At 45.1% G+C, this 22,316-nt stretch overlaps 1 protein-coding gene across 2 annotated transcripts in view; it reads right to left on the bottom strand.

Moving 5' to 3' along the window:
- ADAMTS14 (ADAM metallopeptidase with thrombospondin type 1 motif 14) overlaps positions 1-10,060 on the bottom strand; it is a 105,570-nt gene extending 95,510 nt beyond the window's left edge. The window contains exons 1-2 of one of the 2 annotated variants that reach the window (XM_072628690.1): positions 9,717-10,060; positions 5,856-6,280 (exon numbers count right to left, since the gene is read on the bottom strand). In XM_072628690.1, the coding sequence (XP_072484791.1) occupies positions 5,856-6,280; positions 9,717-9,798 (507 nt within the window). In that variant the 5' untranslated portion in view covers positions 9,799-10,060. The remainder of the gene's footprint in view (positions 1-5,855; positions 6,281-9,716) is intronic. The other variant, XM_072628691.1, reaches the window with a different exon arrangement.
- Positions 10,061-22,316: the final 12,256 nt, after the last annotated feature.

Below are 22,316 nucleotides of genomic sequence, written 5' to 3' on the forward strand. Positions count from 1 at the left end.
CCCAAGAACAGGAAAGTCCCCAAGAACATCAGTCACTGAGAGTAGCAGTAGGTTTCAGTGAAGAGCACTGCATTGAAGCTAAATCCTGGATCTATTTAAAATGGGTATGACCTTAAACAAGGTCACTCTCCTTCCTAGGACCTCAGTTTCCTCATCTGTATATCTACAACCTGTGACCTCCACTGCACAATCCTGCTACAAAGCAGCCTCACCCACTACTTTTGTTCTTCCTCTTTCCAAGACATATAGCCTTGCCCTCGAACCATGATAAGCCCAACTACAGTAAACACAAGCCCAGGGGCTTGGGCTCTCCCTCCTTGTATCTGCTACCTACTGGCGGCTTCAGGGTAGGAAAGATGCGGATCCTTAGGACTCCTTAGGACCAGTAGCTGCAGCTACTGCCTCCCCACCCTCCCAGCCCACCTGCCCTGACTCTCAGATTGTTTTAACGGATCACAAGCTCTTTTGAGGGCAGTCCTATTCCTCCTTATAGCACAGACTCTAGCCGAGCATGCAGTGGGCACTCAGCGCCTGGTTTTTGTCCCAATTCTATTATTAACTCTCTGTGGGACTTTAAGCCCATCTCTTATGCTGGGGCTTCAATATCCTTATCGGCAAATACCACATGATTTTTCTTTTTCCATTTGAACTTTTTCTTTTAACAGTGAGAAAACTCCTTATATCACTACAGACTGGCTACTTTTCTGCCACATATGATTTTAAGCACTGAGAAGTTAATGACTAACCCAGGGTCATACGGTTAGTACGTATCCTCAGCAAGTGAAAGAGAATGAATATACAACAGCAAGTGAAATGAACAGCAATGTTTCTGATACGGTCCCAAATCCAGTTTCTTGAATCAGTCAGCTCAGAGCTGGGAAAAAACTCCAAGGTCATCTGGTCCAGGCTCCTCATTTAACAAGGGGGAAATAGTGGCCCACAAAGAGAAATGACTTTTCCAAGGTCAAACAGCTAGCAAACTACAGAACTAGGATCTTTCTATCACGGAGTCAGATCAGGAAGAGCCCTGGGAGGTCAGTTGGTGCAACCTCTTCATTTTACAGATAAAGAAATCGAGGCCCAGGAGATGAGTGACTCATGTAAAACCAGTAAGTATCTGAGGCTGGATTCTAGGTGAGGACAAATTTAGAAATGGGAATTACCAGTGTCATGCCACTATTGGGTAATTCAATTCCACCTCCAAAACTTTGTCAAAACACGAAGTGCCCTGAGTTTTTTTTTTTAATTACTCACAAATCATCAATCTAAGGGCTACTATGGATCAAATGAGATATTTGTAAATAGCACTTAGCGCAGTGCCTGGCACATAGTAGGTGTTTAACAAACTTTTCCTTTTTCTCTCCCCTTACTATGTATGCAAAGTGCTAGGGGGATGCACAGGTGCATACATCTCACACCTTCCCACCTAAAAAAAACATACACTCAACAATGAAGGAACAAGGAAACAATAGAATCTTAAAGTTATAAGCAACCATAGGGCTAACTGGTTCAAATTCCCTCCAATAAAGAAGTCACTTCTACAACATAGAGAACTGACTTCTACTTGAGTATTTCTATTATCACTCGAGGTCCTCAGGGGTTATGCCAACAGGGTACAATTTCTGGCAGACTAGACAGCAGAGAGGTCTTGTGTGAAAGTACTGGATTTGGGGTTAGAGGGTCTGACCCAAGATCCATGTCTACCACTTCCTAGCTTCGTGGTTTTGGACAAGACTCTTCTCTGAGACTCAGTTTCCTCTTCAGTAAAATGAGGAAGAAAAAGGCTTAGATTAGTGAAAGGGCTCTCAATCTAGAGTCTGTGAACTTAAAAAAAAAATTTTGTAACTGGTCCAGGCATTCTGGAAAGCAATTTGGAACTATGCCCTAAAAGCCATTAAACTGTGCATACCCTTTGACACAATTATACTACCACTAGGTCCATGCCCACAAAGAGATCAAAGAAAAAGGAAAAGAACCCATATGTACAAAAATATTCTGGTGGCTCTTTCTGTAATGGCAAAGAATGAGAAACAAAATGGATACCCATCAGTTGAGGAAAGCTTGAACCAATCATGGTACATGGATGAGAAAAAAAATACCAGTATGCTGTAGGAAATGATGAAGGGGGTGGTTTCAGAGAAACCTGGAATGATTCATCTGAACTAATACAGAGAAGAACGAGCAGAACCAGGAGAGCAATTTCTACAATAACAATCACATTGTAAAGAAACAACTTTGGAAGTCTTGATTCCAAGTGACTTGAAACCTGCCACTCACCCCCTAGTCGAGATAAATAAAATTTAATTTAAAAAATAAAAAACAGAATTATGTAGATAACTTCATTCCAGCAGAACTGGTTTCCTCTATAATCCTACGTTTTTTATTTTACACACTTAGAAATATGATTCTGAGGAGTTCCTTGGCTTCCCCAGACTGCCAAATGTGGCAGGTCACAAAAAAAGGCTAAGAACTCCTGGCCTAGATGGTCTCTATGGTCTCTTACTAGTACTTAAGGTCCTACTAGAGGGCTTCACATCAGGCTGGATGATGGAATGGCTCTAAATTTGTAGCCATAGGACCTGACTTTGAATCCTGACAGCCTATGTGACTTCTCTGTACCTCAGTTTCATCATCTGTAAAATAAGGGATTTGGACTAGATGGCCTCTCAGAATCCATTTTAGCTCTAGATCTATGATCCCATGACCATAAGTAAGGGCTGATCACCAAGCTGAAGACACCAATGAAATCTTTATAAAGAATGAGATAACAGGATAGGACTAATCCTTCCTTTGGAATCTGGGATGGGTCCTAGCCTTCATGCAATCATAAGATGATACGTTTAGATCTGGAAGAAAGCCTAAACAACATCGAGTACAAACTCCTTTTTTACAGATGAAGAAATGAAGGAGGTCCAGAGCTGTCAGACAGAGTGAGTGTCTGATATAGAATTTGAACCAGGTCTTCCTGACTCCAAGTCCACTGCTCTATCCATTGTACCACATGGTCTCTTAGTCAACTACAACATGGAGGTGTTCTTCTTATCAGGGATAGACATTAACTACAAAGTCTGAAGAGTAAAGAAATCACTGACCAAAGATACTGTCCATTTTACCATTCATTTGCTGTATATCTCACCTACCCCCACTCTTCAAGAGAAAGAATGAAGAAGGGAACCCCTCTTTATTCATTTATTGGAGGTCCATGGTCAGTGCAAATCTAGGGAAAAGAGAAAACAAGAAAACAGTGTACCTACAACACATGTGTGCTGGCCAAGCTCTCAGAGAGAATGACATACTGTACAACTGAGCGATGAGGGTAATGACAACCTGGACAGAGACAGAGACACAGAGAGAGTGAGAAAAGAGAGTGAGGAGAGAGACAAGAGACAGAGAGAGAGTGAGTCTGTCATCTGACATTTCAATCTCCCAAAATGGAGCCAGGCAGCATGTAGCTACTCCCATGCCTGGAGGGGCAGAAATGTTTCAAGGAAAGTAGAGCTGGGGTGGGTCATGGGGACTTAGAGATTGAGGTGGGAGAAGGAGAAAGAAGGTTGATTTGAATTCAAACCTTGCCTCAAACACTTATTGGCTGTATAACCCTGTGTGAGTCACTTAAACTTTCTCAGACTTAGTCTCCTGATCTGTAAAATGGGGAAAATAATAGTTCTTCTCTTGCAGGATCAATATGAAGAGCAAATGAGACAGTTTATGTAAAATCTTTTGAAAAGATTAAAGAATTACATAAATATTAGTTATGGTTATTCATTTGAGATTTTTCTAGGTGTTGCTACTTGCTAATGGCATCAAATCCCAGATCCCTCTGGGCTCTTCTCAAGAACATTCATGGTCACTCAACCTAGCAATCCATCTAGGAAAAGGCAAGTGGATGAAGGTCGAAGACATTTGGATAAACTTCTCTAAGAGACCATGGGGTGCAGTGTAGAGGTCTGTCTGGGGAGTCAGGAAGACTGAATTTCACATCTGTCTTCTGATTCTTACAAGGTACAGGACCATGGAAAAGTCACATAGAAACGTAAAAGCTGAGAGTCAGCCAGGACCTCTGCAGCCACAGAGTTCCCATACACACACAAAAGGAAATGCCCCCTTAACTTACCCAACAAGAGGCAGCCAAGGGGCACAGTGGATGGAGGACCAGGCCTGAAGACAGGAAGACTTAAGTTCGAATCTGGTCTCAGTCATTTACTAGCTGTGTGACCCTGAGTAAGTCACTTAACCTCTACTGCCTGTTTCCTCATCTATAAAATGGGGATAATAACAGCACCTCTGTCCCAGGATTATTCTGAAGATCAAATGAGATAAAAATCGTAAAGTGTTTAACACAGTATCTGACACATAGTACGTGCTTAATAAATACCTGTTTCCTTCCACCAGCCTGAAGACTTCTAAGCCACTGCCTCCCAACATAGCTCTTCTATATTTGGACACTACTTGTTAGGAAGATTTTTTTGGTTGTCTTTCTGGCATCAAGTCTAATGTTGCCTGTTTGTAACTACCCCCTAAGCCCCATTAAGTCACTTAATCTCCCTGTGCCTCAGTTTGATCCTCTGCAAAAAGGGGGAAATTCCCATCACATCTATCTCCCAGGGTTGTTGTGAATCTCAGATGATGTAAAATTTGTAAAACAATGTCCAAACTTTAAAGTGTTATAGACAGCATCTCCAAAGTCACCGAGCAGTTTTAAGTTTTAATTGCCATCCACATCATCCAGGGACTGCAGGGGGACCCTGAGCAGGGCTCAGAACTGGATGAAGATGACAATTCATATTTCTCTAGTTTCATGGTTCTCAAACTTTCTGGACTCAGGACTCTTTACACTATTAAAAACTATTGAGAACCCCCCCCAAAAAAGTTTTGGTTGTATCTATCAATATTTACCATATATAGTGTTTGCCTTCTCAGTGAAGGGTGAGAGAGAAAGTATTTGGAGCTCAACATTTAAAAAAAAAGATTAAAATGGTTTTTACATATATTTGGGGAAAAAATAAAATATTAAATATCAAAAAAGAGCCATCAAAAATATTTACTATATTAGAAATTAAAACATCCTAATATTATTGTGACAATAGTTTGAGCTCAAAGACCCTCTAAAAGGTCTCAGGGATTCCCAGGAGAATCACATTTTAAGAAGCCCTACTCTAAATCTTTAACATTTTTGAAAGAGATATTTCCTCAAAGCAACCCTAGGAGAGAAATAGTGGAAACATTATTATGCCCATTTTACAGATGAGGAAAATGAACCTCACAGAGATGAAGTGATTCAGGGTTACACTGCTAGTCAGGGTCCTTAGTGAAGGTTCAAAGCCAGTGGTCTTTCTGCTTTCTAGGGTCATAGACCACAGACGTAGAGCTAAAAGGGACCTTAGCACCCATAGAGTCTAGCCCTATGTTACAGAGAAGGAAACTGAGGCTGACACAAGTGAAGCGTCTTACAGTGAGCACCTAAAGCAAAGTTTGGATCCAATCTTCCTGGCTCTTCTCTATCCACTAAACCACAGTCTAAATAAACTCCGAGGTCCATCTAGCTTTAAGAGTCTGTCTGTGAACAGACTTAATGGAGAGGGGTGAAGGGATTATAAACAAAGCGGGAAGAGAGCGTCCCCCACCCCCACCTCACCTCCCCGGCCCTTTTCCTTCACACAGGGCTGGAAGCTTAAGCTGGAGACCAATGGAGAGCCAGAGTGTTCCTGGAAGCAGCCCCAGCCCCGGCTTTGGCCCAGAATGGAGAACACAACCCACAGGAATCCCAAACCAAGAAACCAAAGAAGCCGGCCGCAGTCCGTGCCGGGCTGGAGCAGCGGGGAGACAGAGGCGAAGAGGGGGAGCCCTGTCCTTACCAAGCCGTCACAGTTGCTGATGGCCACCGCAGTACCTAGCATGCCGGTGATGCTGCCGGTGAAGACACACTCCTGACGTAGGGGCTCCCGAGAAACCTCCCAGAAATCCTCCTGCCACTGCGTGAAGGCTCCTGGGACCACGAGTCGCCGGTTGGGCTTCAGCCCTAAGTGGAATTCCTTCCCAAAAATGGTGACGTTGAAATAAATGGAATACTTCCCAGCCGGCTCTCCTGCGGGGACGGACGGGCTTCGGGCCACGCGGTGCCGGCTGGAAGGAGGCGATGGGGGCAGAGGAGGTCTGCCAGATGCACTGCTCCCGGAGGCTGCAGGGCCGGACACCACGTGCGAGAGGAACCGGCCTTCATGATCAGCGCTGAATGGTACAAACACGCCGTATTCACTTAACTTTCCAGACAAGAGCAGCTCTGTTGGACAATGACAGAAACATGTTAGGACTTCCAAGGCAAAGGCCAAGGGGCCTTTGAAGCCCAGCAACCCAGGAGCCCATAAAATCAAAAGTCATTCCCCAGAGCCCAAGGCTCATTCCTTCAAATCAAGTCCATTTTTTTGCAGAAAGGGAGGCAATTTTGGAGCAATTAGAACACAGAGAAACTCTGGACTTGGAGTCAAGAAACCTGAGTTCAAATCCCTCCTTCATAGACTCATAGATCTAGGGCTAAAAGAGACTTCAGAAGTCACTAAGTACAAGCCCCTTCTTTTACAGATGAAGAAACCGAGGAAGAGGGTGCTGAGGGTCACACAACTAAGTGTCACAGACAAAATTCACAAGCTGTACAACTCCGGAGTCAGTTTTCCTTCTTCTACCTCCCTAGGTCACTCTGGCTCTGTTTCCTCATCTATAAAATGGGATTAAATAAAACCTTGAAAGTATCTACCTCACCAGAATGCTGTGAGGCTCAAATAAATAATGTCTATAAACCACTTTAGAAATCTTAAGGTATTTGCATGGTAATTAGGTGGTACAATGGTTAGAGTTCGGGACTTGAAGTCAGAAAGACCTGAGCTCAAATTCAGCCTCAGACACTTACTAGCAGGATGGCTCTGGGCAAATTACTTAATCTCTGTTAGCCTCAATTTTCTCATCTGTCAAATGGGGATAATAACAGCACCGACCTCCCAGAGTTGTTGTAAGGCTCAAATGAGCCTTTACATTTAGTTATATGCTATATAAATGTTATCTATTTTTCCAGACTCAGTGATACTTATGAACTCAAACTACCAATATCCCCATAGGTTTTTCAACTTGAGCAAGATCATAGAGCCAGAAGGGACCCCAGAGGTCATCTAGTCTAAGTCCTCCCCTATTTTACAAATGAGCAAACAGAAGCCCCAGGAGGGGAAATAAGAAAATCAATAGAAGGTAACAGAATTGGGATTCAAAGAAAGCAGGCTGTCTAGCATGAAGTTCCTTGGTACCCCTGTGCCTCTCTGGACATTGCTGTGCTATAAGCCTCAGTTTCCTTTTCTGGAAAATAGGGATAATAATGTTGTCTCTACTTGCCTTTCAGAGTCATTATGGGAAAAGTCCTCTGTAAAGCTCAAAGCACCAACCGTCATCACTGTGTTATATATCCTCACCTCTCCCACTTGGGGAATAATCGTCAAGTGCTGTGCAGACACCAACGTTCCAAACAAAACAATACCTCAATCTCTGGGCCCCCATCAACCCGAGCAGAAAAAATGACTCCCGACAGAGCTTTTCGACTCTTTACAAGCCAGCTAGCAACAAGCATGTGAACTATGCATTCTCTGCCCAGCAAGGTCCCCCTCCCTGGGAAGTCAGTCATCCCACCAGGGACAGGAGCCAGGAGGCCACCCTCTGGAGACGGGTCAGAGAGAGCCCCGTGGCAAGGGCAAAAGGGGGAATGAGGGCTTCACTGGTGCAACACCCAACCGGCTCCACCCGCCTATCCCAGTTTACGGGACGGTCCAACCAGCCAAGTGAAGAAAAATGCATAAAAATACACCTGTCAAAACAAACACACCTAGCAACCCCAAATATAATCTGCCATTCCAAGAGAGACAGAGTGCTAAAAGAGAAGAAAGAGGACAAGAGAGATGAAGGAAGGAAAGAAGGAAGGAAGGAAGGAAGGAAGGAAGAAAGGAAGGAAGGAAGGAAGGAAGGAAGGAAGGAAGGAAGGAAGGAAGGAAGGGAGGAAGGGAGGGAGGGAGGGAGGAGGGTGGGTTAGGATTAGGGTTTACTCATACGTAAAATGAAGAGGGTAGATTCAGTGGCTTCTGGGAACCCTTTCAACTTTAAATCTATAGTCCTATGGTTCTATGAGCTAAGATCCTTGCACTCTCTACCTTAACAGGTTGTGGAAAGGAAAGTACTTTGGACATCAATTGCAATATGAATGGGAGCTATTATTAGAAAGGAAGAGAACAGTCCAAGTTTAGAAAGGCAAATTTTTAAAGTGATACAATGACTAAGAACTTAAAAGGCCCAGACCCAGGATAAGTAAATACAACTAAGGAGAAAAGAAAAGAGCCAGGTATGGTTCGACGACACACATGCTCCCAGCCTGCAGAAAGCATGAGGTCGCGGCCCCCAGCATCAGGCCACCGGCCTGGGCAGCCAGCATCCCAGGGTCTCCAACTCTCTAGTTCTGGCGCTGTCAGGATTGCCAGTGACAGCTCCTTGGCTTCCAAGTGGGATGATTCATGGACCAGAGCTCGAGGAGGAATTCTCATTTCTACACATCCAGCACTATTTATGTCCCCTCCCCCTCAACTCCCTGACCTGATAAAATCCAGAAATGATGTGTCCCTAAAAATCCTCTTCCCTCTGGGGAAATTAAGAGAAGGGAGAAGAAATGCTAACTTTCCTCTGGTTTTGCTAAGCAAAGCCTGAGGGAGGGCTACAGATGTGTGCGTCCTGCAATATGCCTTTCAAAGCCTCTTTACACATAGGGCAGTTCTGTGCAATGAATGCACACTCTGTGTACACACTCACTTGCACTGGGGGTGTGGTTCTGGCTAAGGACAGAACTTGTGTGTATGTGCGTCTATATGTTTGCAGACACCTCTATTTGATGGGGTAGAAGGAGGAAATCTGTGCTCTCTGCCTTTCCCTCCATTCACGAAGCTGTGTTTGTATACACTTGTAAGACAGCCTAACTACAGAGGTAGGAGTATGTTTGCGTGTTTTTGCAGGCACACGTTTGTGTGTGTTTGTGTGCATAATCACTTGACACCCTAAGACACACACCACCACCACCCAGGTTGGTATGCCTAGTGGGACCACTAGGTGTTCATCCCAGCAGGACATTCTGGTGGTGCCTAGGCATTCTTCCTCTCTTTCTTATGGGGGAGAAGGATAGACATGCAGAGAGCCAAAGGAAAGATACAAGAGACATGCAAGAATTAGAGGGGAAAGAGAGAAACCAGAGATCGAGGTGAGAGAAAGGGAAAGAAGACAGAAAGGAGAGGGGATAGTACAGAGAGATGGAGAGACAGGCGGAATAAGAAAAAGAATGAAAGAGGAGAGAGAGGTTGGAGAGAGGAGAGAGAAAGAGGGAATAAAAGAGAAAAAGAAGAGTGAAGTGTGATAAAGGAAGCCCAGAGAGATAAAAAGAAAAGAGAGAGAGGTTGGAGAGGAGATATGCAGAAGAGAGAAAGGAAGACAGGACAGAGTGGCGAGATGAACAGCTCAGCCCAAAGTTTGCACACACCAAGGCACGCACACATTCTCTCTCTCTCTCTCTCTCTCTCTCTCTCTCTCTCTCTCTCTCTCTCTCTCTCTCTCTCTCTCTCTCACACACACACACACACACACACACACACACACACACACACACACACTCGTTCTCGCTCCCTGGCTCTCCCCTCCCGCCTTACCTTGGGTCCTAGTGGCCGCGGCAGCCGAGAGCCAGCAATTGAGAGAGAACCAGCAAGAGACCACGACACTGAGGTAGTCCATCTGGGGCGGGAGCCCGGGGCCTGGCTCGCTCGCTCGTTCGCACACGGGCCGGCCACAGTCCGCCTCGGGATTCGGGCTGAGTGGAGGAGGCGGACGGAGGGATGCAGCGAGCCGCCAGCTTTCCTGGCTCTGCAGACGCCGGGGACCCTGAGAGCCCGATCCCTGGGCTCCTCCTCCCTGCAGCCCGCCCCGGCCCCGGCCCTCGCTCCAGCCCCCCTCTCCCTGAGTTCGCGGCTGTGCCGCCGCCACCGCCACCACAGCAGGACCCGCTGCCCCCAAGCTCAAGAGGCACCCGGGGGAGGGCTGGCGGGGAGGGGCGAGGGGGCAGGGGAGGGGAGGAGCACAGAGGGGAGGAGAGAGAGCCGAGGAGAACGAGCTAGCGGGAGAGCTGGGGAAGAGAGATGTAACTGAGCGAGAGACAGAGACACCGAGACAGAGACACGAAAAGTCAGAGAGACAGCGGAGACAGAGAAACAGAAAGAGACAGAAGAGCCTGAGACAGAGATACAGCAAGAGAGGGAAAGTGGGGAAACAGAGATAGAGAGAAACACAGCCGAAGAGAAGAGAGAGAGAGAGAGAGAGAGAGAGAGAGAGAGAGAGAGAGAGAGAGAGAGAGAGAGAGTTAGAGACAGACACTAGAGGAGCAGAGAGAATCCTAGAGTGACAGACAGACATTCGCCGCGTGAGGGGTGAGGGTCAAGCTTGTCCCGGGGAGACTAGATGCTCCCGAGCCGACGTGGGCACGTGGTGCCTAAATCCCGGCAGATACTAGCCCTGGGGCGGGAGAGAGTCTGGGCCACAGGATACCCAGCCCGCCCACCAGCTTTCCCTTCCCCTCTGCTCTCCCTGGGCTCTGGCCTCCCCGCCTGGCCCAGATTCTTCAAGTGAAAAGGCCTCGCAGCCCCCTAAGGCCACCTCCCTACCCTGCTGCCAGAGGACAAACGATTAGGAGCTAGCTACATGTCATCTAGTCCGAATCTCCCTCATTTTATAGAAGAGGAAACTGAGACCCCAAAAGTTGAGTGATTTACTACTCACTTTTAAGGATATTATAAGTAGTGGAGCCTGGGATTCCAAGTCGGGCTAGCTGGTTTGAGGTCCCTGTCCCCTCTGACCTCCTTGACCCCAGCGTTTCCTCAGGCCAATCCCTGCTTTGCTCCGCTCCCACATCCATTTTCCTAAGGCCTGACTGGGTAAGGTTAGCTCGGTTCTTGAGGCCCTCTCCATTGTGGCTCCCAACTGCCTTCCTAGCCTTATTCACAGGATTCTCCCCAATCAATCCTCCGTTCAGTAACACCAGACAGGAGCAGGGCTCTGCTCTCCCCACCCCCGCCCGCCCCCAACCCCCTCTATCCCACCACCCCCAATACTGGCCTTCGGGAAGGATCTCCCTCAAGTCTGGAATGTGCTCCACCAGCCATCTCCACCAATTGAAAACCGCGTCTTCCTTCAAGGCCCAGCTCAGAGGCCACTTCTCTCCTGAAGCCTTCCCTGACTTCTCTTGAAGCTAAAAGCATTCTTTTCCCACTCCGATTTCTGTCTGGAGGCTTCTTTTGTCCTCCCTGCCCTCCACTTTACATCCTATGCATTCCTGCATAGGTACTATATCCTCCCTTAGCTCCTGGAGCCCTTGTAACAAGGCTGGATTTGGAATCAAAAGACCTGACTTCTAATGCTGACTTCTTACTGTGTGGCTTGGGGGAAGTCATTTCACTTTCTTGAGCCTCAGCTTCCTTGTGTGTAAAATGGGGGAAGAGGGGTTAGGTGGCCTCTAAGGCTCCCTCCATCAATAAATCTATGATTCTATGATCTTTGCCTTCCAGCTCCCAACAGGACAACTTGCAAACCCCAGGCTTATTGACTTGAACTGGGCCTTTAGGGGAGACAGCAAGACACCCAACTCCCCAAACAACAGTGATGGACTAATAACAAGAATGAAACACACATTTTTGGATATGGCAAACACAGGAATTTCTTTTGCCTGACTACGCTCCTTTGTTATAGAAATTTGTTTTCTTTGTTTTCTTTCCCTCCCCCCACCCCCTGCAAGGAGAGAGGTGGGAGGAAAGAAAAAAATAAATCCTTGATAATTGAAAAAAATTAATTAAAGTGAGAAAACACAATATAATTGAGTCTTGGAATCTTATTAGCAATTTGACTCTAGGTGAGTCAACCTCTCTAGCCTCAGTTTTCTCATCTGAAAAATGAGGAGACTGGTCATCAAATTTCTTAGCTCTAAATCTATGAGTCTATAACCTAGAATCACCTAGAATGAAGGGATTAAATCAAGGAACAAAGCAGGGGGTGTTTATGTATGAGACAGAACATGAATGTGGGTCAGGGGTGTGCTGGAGTTGGCTCACGCTAGCTTGTAAGAGCCCAGCTTTTCAAACTTTCAGTGTGAGCGTTTATGCCTTAGAAACCAGCAATCTACATATAGCTCAGGCTTTGATTGTTTTCTTGATTGTCTGGACTTAAGAAAGTGATTGAGAAAATATTAATAATGAAGCTTAAACTTAGAAGTATGTCATGCCTACATTTATTTTTCAGGGAGCTGGTTGTTAAACACTTAATTAGCATTCCAAACTCTGCTTTGGACTAATAAGGATTATGGGGAAGTGGGTCAGGAGAAAACACAAAAGGATGGGCGATGAACAAACTGAAAATACGCTTTCATTAATATAAGATGGGGGCAGTCAGCATTCTAAATCAATCAACTAATAGATAACTATTAATAATTAGTAATTAATTAGTAATATTAATTATATAAAATAATAATAATTTCCTATCACATTTCAGGCACTGTGCTGGGGCGCATCCATATAGAGCCTACTGTGTGTCAAGCTCTGTGCGAAGTGCTTTACAATGATTATCTCATTGGATCCTCACAACAATCCTGAGAAGGAGGTGTTGCTATTAGCCCCATTTTACAGATGAGGAAACTGAGACTAAGTGATTTGCCCAAGATACAGCTAGCAAGTCTCTGACGTGGATTTGCCCTCAGGACTTCCTGACTTCAGGGGTCAACCATCTGTGCCACCTGGCTGTGTACCAAAGAAAAAGTGAAAAAGTCCCTGTCTTTAGGGACTCCTTTGGGAGTTTGCAGTCTAACCAGGGAGACAATATAGAAGCATGTAAGCAGATATAAATAGACATAAGATCATTGGGAAGGCACTAGCAGCTGCGAAGAGACAGAAAGACCTGTGTAGAAGGTGGCCCCAGAGTGAGACTGAAGGGAACTAGGGATTCTGAGTGACAGAGGTAAGGAAAGGGAGCATTTGAGGATGAGGGACAGCCAGAGGGAAGGCACAGTGGTAGATATTAAGAGAAGTAAGGCCAATTTGACTGGATTCTAATGTGTGAGAAAGGGAATGATGGATAAGAAGACTGGAAAGGGACAGCTTCCGAAGGGCTTTAAATGTCAGATGGCATTTACTTCTAGAGGTAATAGGAAACCACTAGGTAAGGGAATGACATGATCCTGTGTCTTTTCAGCCTCAGTTTCTCCAGATGCAAAGTGAGGGTGCTTTAAGGAGAAAAGGAAATCCTAGCCTAGTAAAAAGAGCATTGGCCTTGGAGGACTTGGGTTTGAGTGTCAGTGGCTAAGTCACTTCCCCATTAAGGGTGTCAGTTTCCTTCTCTGGGTAATGAGAGGGTTGCCCTAAATGACCTCTAAGGTATGTTCCAGCTTTAAATCCTATGATCTTCACTGAGCCTCCTCCACTATTTACCCCTCTTCTGGGGAGAGCAGGGAGAGGGAAGTGAAGGAACTACAGTTGCCATGAGGAACACCCTATGTTTGAATCACTGAGGTCTCAGAGGGAACCCCTTTCAAGATGGTGTGGCACTAGCAGGCAGAGCTAGAAACCTCCACCCTGCTTTTCTGGCACACAAAAATCCCCTTCTTGGGGCTACAATGACCACTCCTGTTGGCTGGTATCAAATGTCCAGTGTGCTTTCCCAATGAGCGAAACCTTGTTAAAGAAAAGACCACTCCCCTCTTCTTCATCTATCAAAATTCCTTTTCCCCAGGAGAGCTAAGGAGAGAGGTTTAACCCTGAGCCAGAGAGAGCAGAGTCTTAGGGCGAGAGAGTAAAACTGGTCCATTTCTGAAGTGACCTGAAATCATCAGAGTGGGATGGGGAGAAGGAGGAAGGGAGGAAGGGAATGGCTGGTAGAAAGACAAACTAAGTATTTCCCTAATCTTCCGCTAATCAGATGTCACAACTGGAAGAGACCTTAGGACACAGGACACAATGTTAACATTAGATGTAGCATGCTAGGCTGAAAGAGACCTTAAGACATAGAACCTGGAGCTTTGGACCTTAGAAATCACACAACTTTCTAGTGAATAAATGGTGAAACAGAAGTAACTTGTCCAAGGTCACTGCACCAGTCAAATGGTAAGCTAGGATTTGAACACAGGTCCTCTGGATGAGTGAGTAAAACATGAATGACTGAATTAGTATGTATTAGGCATCTAATATGTGCCCAGCACTGTGCTAAGCAATGGGAGATACAACTACAAGAGACTATCCTGGCTCCCTTACATTTTAATAGGGAAAAACAACAAATAAAGACACGATGAACTCACTTTCTAGGTGGGGGAAAAGATACACACACACACACACACACACACACACACACACACACACACACACACACACACACACACTGGAAGGCTGGATAACAGAGTTCACAATAGAATCATGGGATTTGAAACTGAAAAAAGACTCAGAAAGATCATCCAGTCTAACCCCCTTCATTTTCAGAAAAGGAAACTGAGGAAAACAGACTCAGAAAGGGAAAGTCTCTCAACCCAGCTCAGACAGACAGCAATGAGGATAAAGCCAGAATTTGAACTCTGGTCTTCATAGCACAAGACAACAGCACGGTGTAGTGTGTGGTAAGTGCTCCAGGGAATGGATGAGTCCACGCTGAGATGACATTTTAAGATTTACAAAGGAAGGAAAGAAGCATTTTTAAGTGCCTTCTACATGCCAGGCACTGTGCCAAGTGCTTTGTAAGTATTAACTTACTTGATCCTCACAGCCCTGGGAAGTGGGTGCTACTATTGTCCCCATTTCAAAATTAAGAAAACTGAGACAGGCAGCAGTTAAATGACTTGCTCTGGGTGGCACAGCAGCGAAGCATCTGAGTCTGTCTTTGAATTTGAGTCTTCTCAAGTTAAGACTCATCTATCTCATTTAATCCCCACAATACTAGTGTGAAGTCAGTTTAAGTATATTAATAATTACTGTTGTTCATTTGTTTCAGTCAGGTCTGACTCTTACATGACTATATTTGGAGTTTTCTTGGCAAAGATATTGGAGCAGTTTATAATCACCTTCTCTAGCTTATTATACAAAGGAAGAAACTGAGGCAAACAAGGTTAAATGACTTGCCCAGACTTGACTCAGGAAGATGACTTTAGGCCTGGCACTCTATCCACTGCTTCATCTAGCTTCCCCTACATTAATCATTATTATCTCCTAAATGACTTGCCCAAGGACACTGGATCGATGAGTGGCAGACTCTGAACTAGGAAACCAGGTCCTCTGTCTTTCAATCAAGTGCTCTTTCCCCTCCCTACAACAGGCTGGCTCTAAAGGTCAGAGGATGACCCACAGATTCACACCACTCTCCAAAGAGAAAGAGACCAGAGCTCCAGAACTCTGTAACTAGGATGGGGCAGCTAGAACTTTGTGCTGAATCCCATTTACCGATGAGGAAATTGAGTCTTCCAAGGTCACACACCTAGTAAATGTCAGGGACAAGATTTAAATTGAGGTCATCCTCATTCCAAGTTCAGTGATTTTCTTCTTTGCCACCTACTGACCTCAGCCTCTCTGGGCCTCAGTTTCTTTCCTCTGTAACATGAAGGGGTTGGACCACATTACCTATAAGTTTTCTTCTATTTTCAGAGATATTGGCCTCTACTCTTTCCTCCCCCACCACTGCTACTGGGGTAGCCTTATGCCAGAGTCCCTGGGGTCTCTGTCTCCTACCAGCCATGAGGGTATCCCACCCCATATCCTCTCAACTAAAAGTACATTTTCTACCATTTGCCCCAGGTACAAAAATGCCCAGGGCTGGAGCTGCTAAGTTCTTCCACCAAGAATGGGAGACATGACTCTGTGCCTGGCTCGGGCAACTCTCTTCTTTTTTCTTTCCTGCGACTGACTTCAGATAGGTGGAGAAAGAGGGGAAAAGAATGCCTCTTTTCTCCAAAGCTCTTATGCCAACTCTCCCTCTTACAGAGAATATCACACTCAACATTCTCTCTACCAGTCCACTGTCATCCAAAACATCCCAGGGTTGTTTCCTATAAAATTCCAGGTTACTTGAATGGAATAGAATGTTTTTGTAGTATAAGAGACTATAAATCTGAGAAATCCGAGAAACCTGGGAAGACATAGCAGGTGCATAATCTTTGCAATGGCTACAATAACATAAATGAACCCAGCACAGAGAGGCAGCCAAGCTCAGATTAATTGTCATAACCTAATCTTGGTCATGCTATCAAACACACCTTTCTCAGTAGAATGGTGAGAGATTCTCAGTTATAGCATAAGCTATGTTACAATCAGAATAAGGTAGATTGGGGCATAATGTTACAAAGACAATAAATTTATTAGTAGAGTACAAATTTATCAATAAATAGGATAATAGGATCTCATCTCCCTCAGAAAAGCAAAGACCCCAAGATGGAGAGCGCTACCCTTTTCATAGGAGGAGGAGGAGGAAGATGAGGAAGGAAAAGAAGAAGGAGGAGGAGGAGGAGAGAGGGGAAGAAGAAGGAGAAGAAGAAGAAGAAGAAGAAGAAGAAGAAGAAGAAGAAGAAGAAGAAAAGAGAAAGAAAAAGGAAGAAAGGAAGAAGAAAGTAAGGAAGAAATGAAAAAGAAAGGAAGGAAGGAAGGAAGGGAACAAGTTGTTGTTGCTTAATGAATTAATCATGTCTGCTCTTTGTAACCCCATTTGGGGTTTTCTTGGCAAAGATAGTGGTTTGCCATTTCCTTCTCCAGTTCATTTTGGAGATGAAGAAACTGAGGCAAAGAGGGTGAAGTGACTTGCCCAGCATTACATGGCTAGTAAATGTCTGAGACCAGATTTGAACTCAGGTCTTCCAGATGGCAGGAGCAGTATTCTCTCTATTGAACTATCTAGCTGCCCTGGGGAACCAGTTATAATTGGTTGAAAGAGCTTGTCATCATAAATGGCAAAATCACTATTACTGGTTACAGAGCTGAGGCATGGAGGAAAATATGATGGGCTGGAAATTGGAGATAAGGGGCAAGCAACAACCCACCTCTTTTCCTCCTGTGACTTAGGAATATTCATTGTTTGAGAACACCTGCTAACTTAGAGATAGTGGAGCAGACTTTTTTGGATATCGAAGCAGACATCCTTGAAGTAGCTTGGTAGTGTAAAGACACTAGACAGACTCCCTAGTGTCCATCTGCGTCTCTCAAGGATAACAGATTTCCTTGAAGCAAAAAATAGAACAGTGATTAACAAGAGAAATGGATTTCTAAACTTAACTCATCACAGGCCAGCTGAACTTCTGAACTAAATTCAGAGACAAAGAACTGTGACTTAGGCAGATACAGGACAAAAATCAATGAATCGTAGATAGAATCAATTAAGAGATGATACAGAATCAATCTGATTATTTTAGATGCTAGACATAGTCACTTTGTCTTTTAATTTTGCTTAACTGTTAGAAAGGAAAATTCAGTGAATCTTCTGAAGAATTGGTGATTTGTCAGAAAGATTTATCTCTTCTATCCAGGAGATGAGGCACAGTAAAAGGTGTTTTTGTTTATTTGTTTTTGGGGGAGGGAACTATAATATCACCTACATTCTTAAAGAGCAGTGCACATTCTTTCTCCTCCATCAGCTCAGCTCCCTCCTGCTCGTAATCATCTCTTCAGCCTCTTATAACATTGTCTATATGACTTACCAGCCATAGGTTTAGGCTGCCAAATGACTTTCCATATAATTCAACACATATACATCTCTCTTTGTGTCTTTTCCCTAGCTGTCCATCCCCAGGGCCTGGAATACTCTCTTTCCCTAGCTTCCTGTGTGATTCTCATCCACATTCTCCCAAAACCTTCCCATAGAGGATCCTCCCATGTACTAGAGGCCTCCCTCCATTTCTCCTAACCAGCAGAGCCCTCATGGTATCCCCCTGCCATCCCCAATCTTGCTGTGTGACCAGCCTATCATCCCTCCCTTGATGACACCCCATGTACCTCTGCTTCTTCAGAGTCCCTCGATGATGGCACGTTGCAGTCTCCTTCTCCCAACCAGGCACATTCCTTTCGTTCTCTAAGTGATGCTCATCTTTCTACCAAAATCACTTCATGGACACCTACGTACGTACGTAGTGTCTCCCCTAACAGAATGTAAACCCCCTGAGGACAGAGACTATTTTAATTTTGTCTTTGTACCACCAGACCCTGGCATCAGCAGGGGTTCTTAGCCCGGGGGCCATGAGCTTTTTTCTTTAAATGTGTTGACAACTATTTCCCTACAAGTGGTTTCATCTGTAATCTTATGTTTTCTTTTATGCATTCAAAAACTTTAATCAAGAAAGGGTCCAGAGGTTTTCCCAGAATGCCCAAGAGGGGCATGACATTTTTTTAAAAGTCAAAAAATCCTGGTCCTAGAGAAATCATGGTTGGGCAAGAGTTGGTACAGAAGATCTGAGGTTTGAGTTGGTGGTTTGTTGGGGGTTTTTTCCACTGTAAGTCCTAGATGAGTCAGCTGTGTGTGACATGGAAGCTAAAAAAGCTAATTCAATCATAGGCCGAATTAAGAGGGTAGAATGTCCAGGACTAGAGAGGTGATAATCCCCCTGGAAAAAAGGAGACAGATGGAAGGGGGCATGAGCAGTGTCCTGAAGTATTTGGAGGACTGTCCCATGGGATCAGGATTAGAGCTGTCCTGCTTGGCTTCAAAGGGATGAACCAGGAATACTTACTTGGTAGCAGTGAGGGAGAGGAAGATTTTGGCTCCATATGAGGAAAAACATTCTAATGGAATTGTAGAGAAATGAAATGAGCTGCCTTGAGAGGTAATGAGCTCTCCTGCAATGGAAAGGAGGCAGTTTGATGCAGTGGAGAAAATACAGGCTCTGGAGGTGGAGAATCTGGGTTCGAATCTTATCTCTGACTCTGCTCACCTGGATGACCCTCCTGGGCTCCCGGTTCGGACTAAATGTCCTCTCGCACCTCCCTTTAGGCCTTTAAGCAAGGGCTGGATGATCCCTTTGCGGGAACCTTGCCAAAAGGATTCAGGCTTCCCTGAGTCATCCTTGAGAAGGAACATATTGCCTAGGAATGACTGGACCCAGGGAAATCCCAAACATTCTCCAGCTGGACCACAAGTACTCCTAAGGCAGGGACTAACTATGTCAAGAACCTTTGCATACCCCAAGGCCAGCTGCATTCCCTTTCTATGTAGTAAGGGCTCAGGAAATATCTTTTGAGCGATTGGTTGGTCACAGACAGATCCAAAGCCCTGGCTCGTGCAAAGCATGTACAGTAGAACAAAGACTGCCCAAGCAGGAAGAGATCTCAGGACAGAGAACAGCTGAATTGGAACACATCTTAAATATAAGAATATATAGAATATAGGAAATATAGGACTATATAAAATATACAGAAAAACACAGTGCCAAAGATGGAACAGAACTTAGACATTGTGCTTAATCTCCTCATTTGGCAGAAGGGGAAGATGGAGTCTAGCTTGGTAGCACGGTGCATAGAACACTGAACTTGGAATCCAAAGACCTGAATTCAGATCCTGCTTCAGACACTTGCTGCATGACCCTGGGCAAGGCACTTTGCCTTTCTCAGGCTCAGTTTCCTCATCTGTAAAATGGGAACTTCTCAGAGTTGTTTCAAGGATCAAATGAGATAAAGATGCCCAACTTTCTGGAAACCTTGAAGCTCTATATAAATGTCAGCTATTATAACTCAGAGAAATTAAGTGATTGGTCTCAGGTCTCACAGCAATTTCAGGGTAAACTGGGATTCAAACCCAGATCTCCCTGCTCCCAAGCTATTTTTACTTATTCTCCACAGCACCACCTGGAGGTGATAAAATGGTTTGGTGGAAATAGCCCCTTGACCTGACTCAGAAGACTTAGGTTCTAGCTCTCATTTCTCTCCTTCCTGCCTGTCTGGCCTTGGGCCTTCACTTACTCTCTCTGGGCCTTGGTCTTCTCATCCATAAAATAAAGGGCTTGGACTAGAACTTTTCTGTCTCTAAATTCTGCCATTTGGTGAGAACCTTCAGCTCACCCCTCATTCAAACTTTCTTACTTCTGTTCCAAGCTTTAGCCCATTCTTGACTCCTCATTCTCCCGCCTCCCACATATCCAATCAGTCTGTTACCAAATTGCATCCTTTCTACCCCTCCCCAACAGCCCTCCCAATACCCCCTTCTTTCCCCCACGGCCTCACCCAACTCTCACCTTGACTACCACCACTGCCTAATTTTCTCCACTCAAGTCGCCAATCCATCCTCCACAGCTGCCAGGTAATGCTCCTGAACCACATCATTCCCTTACCCCATAAACAACAGGGGGTCCTTATTTCCTATAGGATCAAACACAAACTCCTCTCTCCTTCATAATGCTATCTGCAACCTGGTCTCCTCCTTCCTTTCCAACCTTTTTATACTTTATTCCACTCTGCTGGACCTTCCCAAGACACCAAAATGACCTTCCCACAACACATTCCAGACACAATTCCTTCCCCTCCTGCCTCCTACTCTTTGTAGAAGTTCCCTCCCTCTTCTCGTCCACTCTTAGAATTTCTAGCTTCCTTCAAGAGCTCATGTCACCTTCTAAGTGAAGCCTTTGGAAATCCTCCCTCAAATTATCTTTTGTCTACTTAGGGCACCCCCAAAATCTTAATAAGCTTTAATAATTTAAAATAATAGTAACTTTAATACTGCACTAATAATAACTTTAAAACTGCACTAAGACCTGTATTTTGTATGTACCCCTGTATGCACATCTTTGTTACCCCTTGACTGTAAACTGCTTGTGGGTTAGGACAGTTTCACTCTTGTCCCTCCCAAAAAGTACCTGGCACACACTGGGCACTTAAATGCTTGCTAATTGATTTTTTTAAAAATGCTTCAAAATCTCATTTTCAGCTCCCATTGTTTTCCCATCTTTCCATTTTCTGGATGAAAATGAAGGGATGCCTGAGGAGTGTCATCCTGTGAGGGAGAGTGAATGAGGGGGAGGTCTGGGCAGGGCTAGATTAACCCCCAGGGAGGAAGTGAGATTCTGCTCTGAAGAGATAGAAGGAACAAAGACCAGACCAGAGAAGGCAGTGATTAACAAAGCTGAATAGACCCATCAACAAAGGACTGGAGAAAGTGATACAAACTTGGCTGGAGCTTGATTCTCCCTTTTTGAAGGGGATGAAAATTCAACCTGGGGCATAATTGTGGGTTGTCAACATACACAAATTACCCTGTGGTCCCCTAGTCTTCCACCAGCTTGGAACCGCCCAACACCCGCATGAAAAAGATCCAGGGTTGGGGGTTCCAGTGGAGCACAGTAATAGGAGTCAGTACCAAGGGGTGGCAGCCAAAGGGGGCTAGTGGAGACTGAGCTACGGGGAAAGGCCAAAAGTCCAGAACTAGGGAGAGGAGAATCCTCTGCTCTCTGCCCCCAAGCACACTGCATGAGAGGCATGGGGTTCCATTCTGGGTGCCACATTGTAGAGAGGGCATTGACAAGGGGGAAAAAAATCCCAAGAGTCAAGTGCTGAAAGGGACCTCAGAGGCTGTCTGGTTCAATCCCCTCATTGGCAGAGGAGGATCCTGAAAGTCCCAAAGAGTGAGATCACATAGGGAGTAAACACCAGGGGTAGGACTGGAACCAAGGTCCTCTGTCTCCAGAGTCAATATTTTTTCTACTGTATTACATTGCTTCCCCTGGGGGATGAAAATTATGCCATTGGAGGATCCACTGAAGGATACATGAAGTCCAGGTTCCACTGACAGTTCAAGTTCTGGGGTGACCTCCCCAGGAGAGAATGAAGAAAAATAAGCAAGATTCTCTTTGAGCCATTCCCACCTGCTGTCACCTCCTAGCTGTCTGTTGGCTCAAAGGAATGCCAGGTGAAACTTGGGATCTGTTAATACCTCAAGAGATGCAGACAGACAGAGATGGGAAAGAGAGAAAGAGAGAGACAGAGAAGCAGAGACCGAGAACAAGAGAACAGTGCTAAGCACAGTCCTAAGCCCACGGAAAACAAATATAGGCAGAACGTAAGACAATTCCTGCCTTCAAAGAGCTCTTAGGCCAATGGCAAAAGACTAAAATGTGTTATAAAAAGGGGCTGGAAGTGGGCGGGGGTGTGGTGCCTAAACAAAGTCCAGGAGCAGACTGGGAGAGCATGCATAGTGAAAGCACCTCCTCAGACCAAGGATCAAGGACAGACTGACCAGTCAGAGGAGGAAATGATTAAGGCACAGGTGTTACC

The sequence above is a fragment of the Notamacropus eugenii genome, chromosome 1 (assembly GCF_028372415.1).
Source record: "Notamacropus eugenii isolate mMacEug1 chromosome 1, mMacEug1.pri_v2, whole genome shotgun sequence".
In the NCBI taxonomy this organism is placed as follows: domain Eukaryota; kingdom Metazoa; phylum Chordata; class Mammalia; order Diprotodontia; family Macropodidae; genus Notamacropus; species Notamacropus eugenii.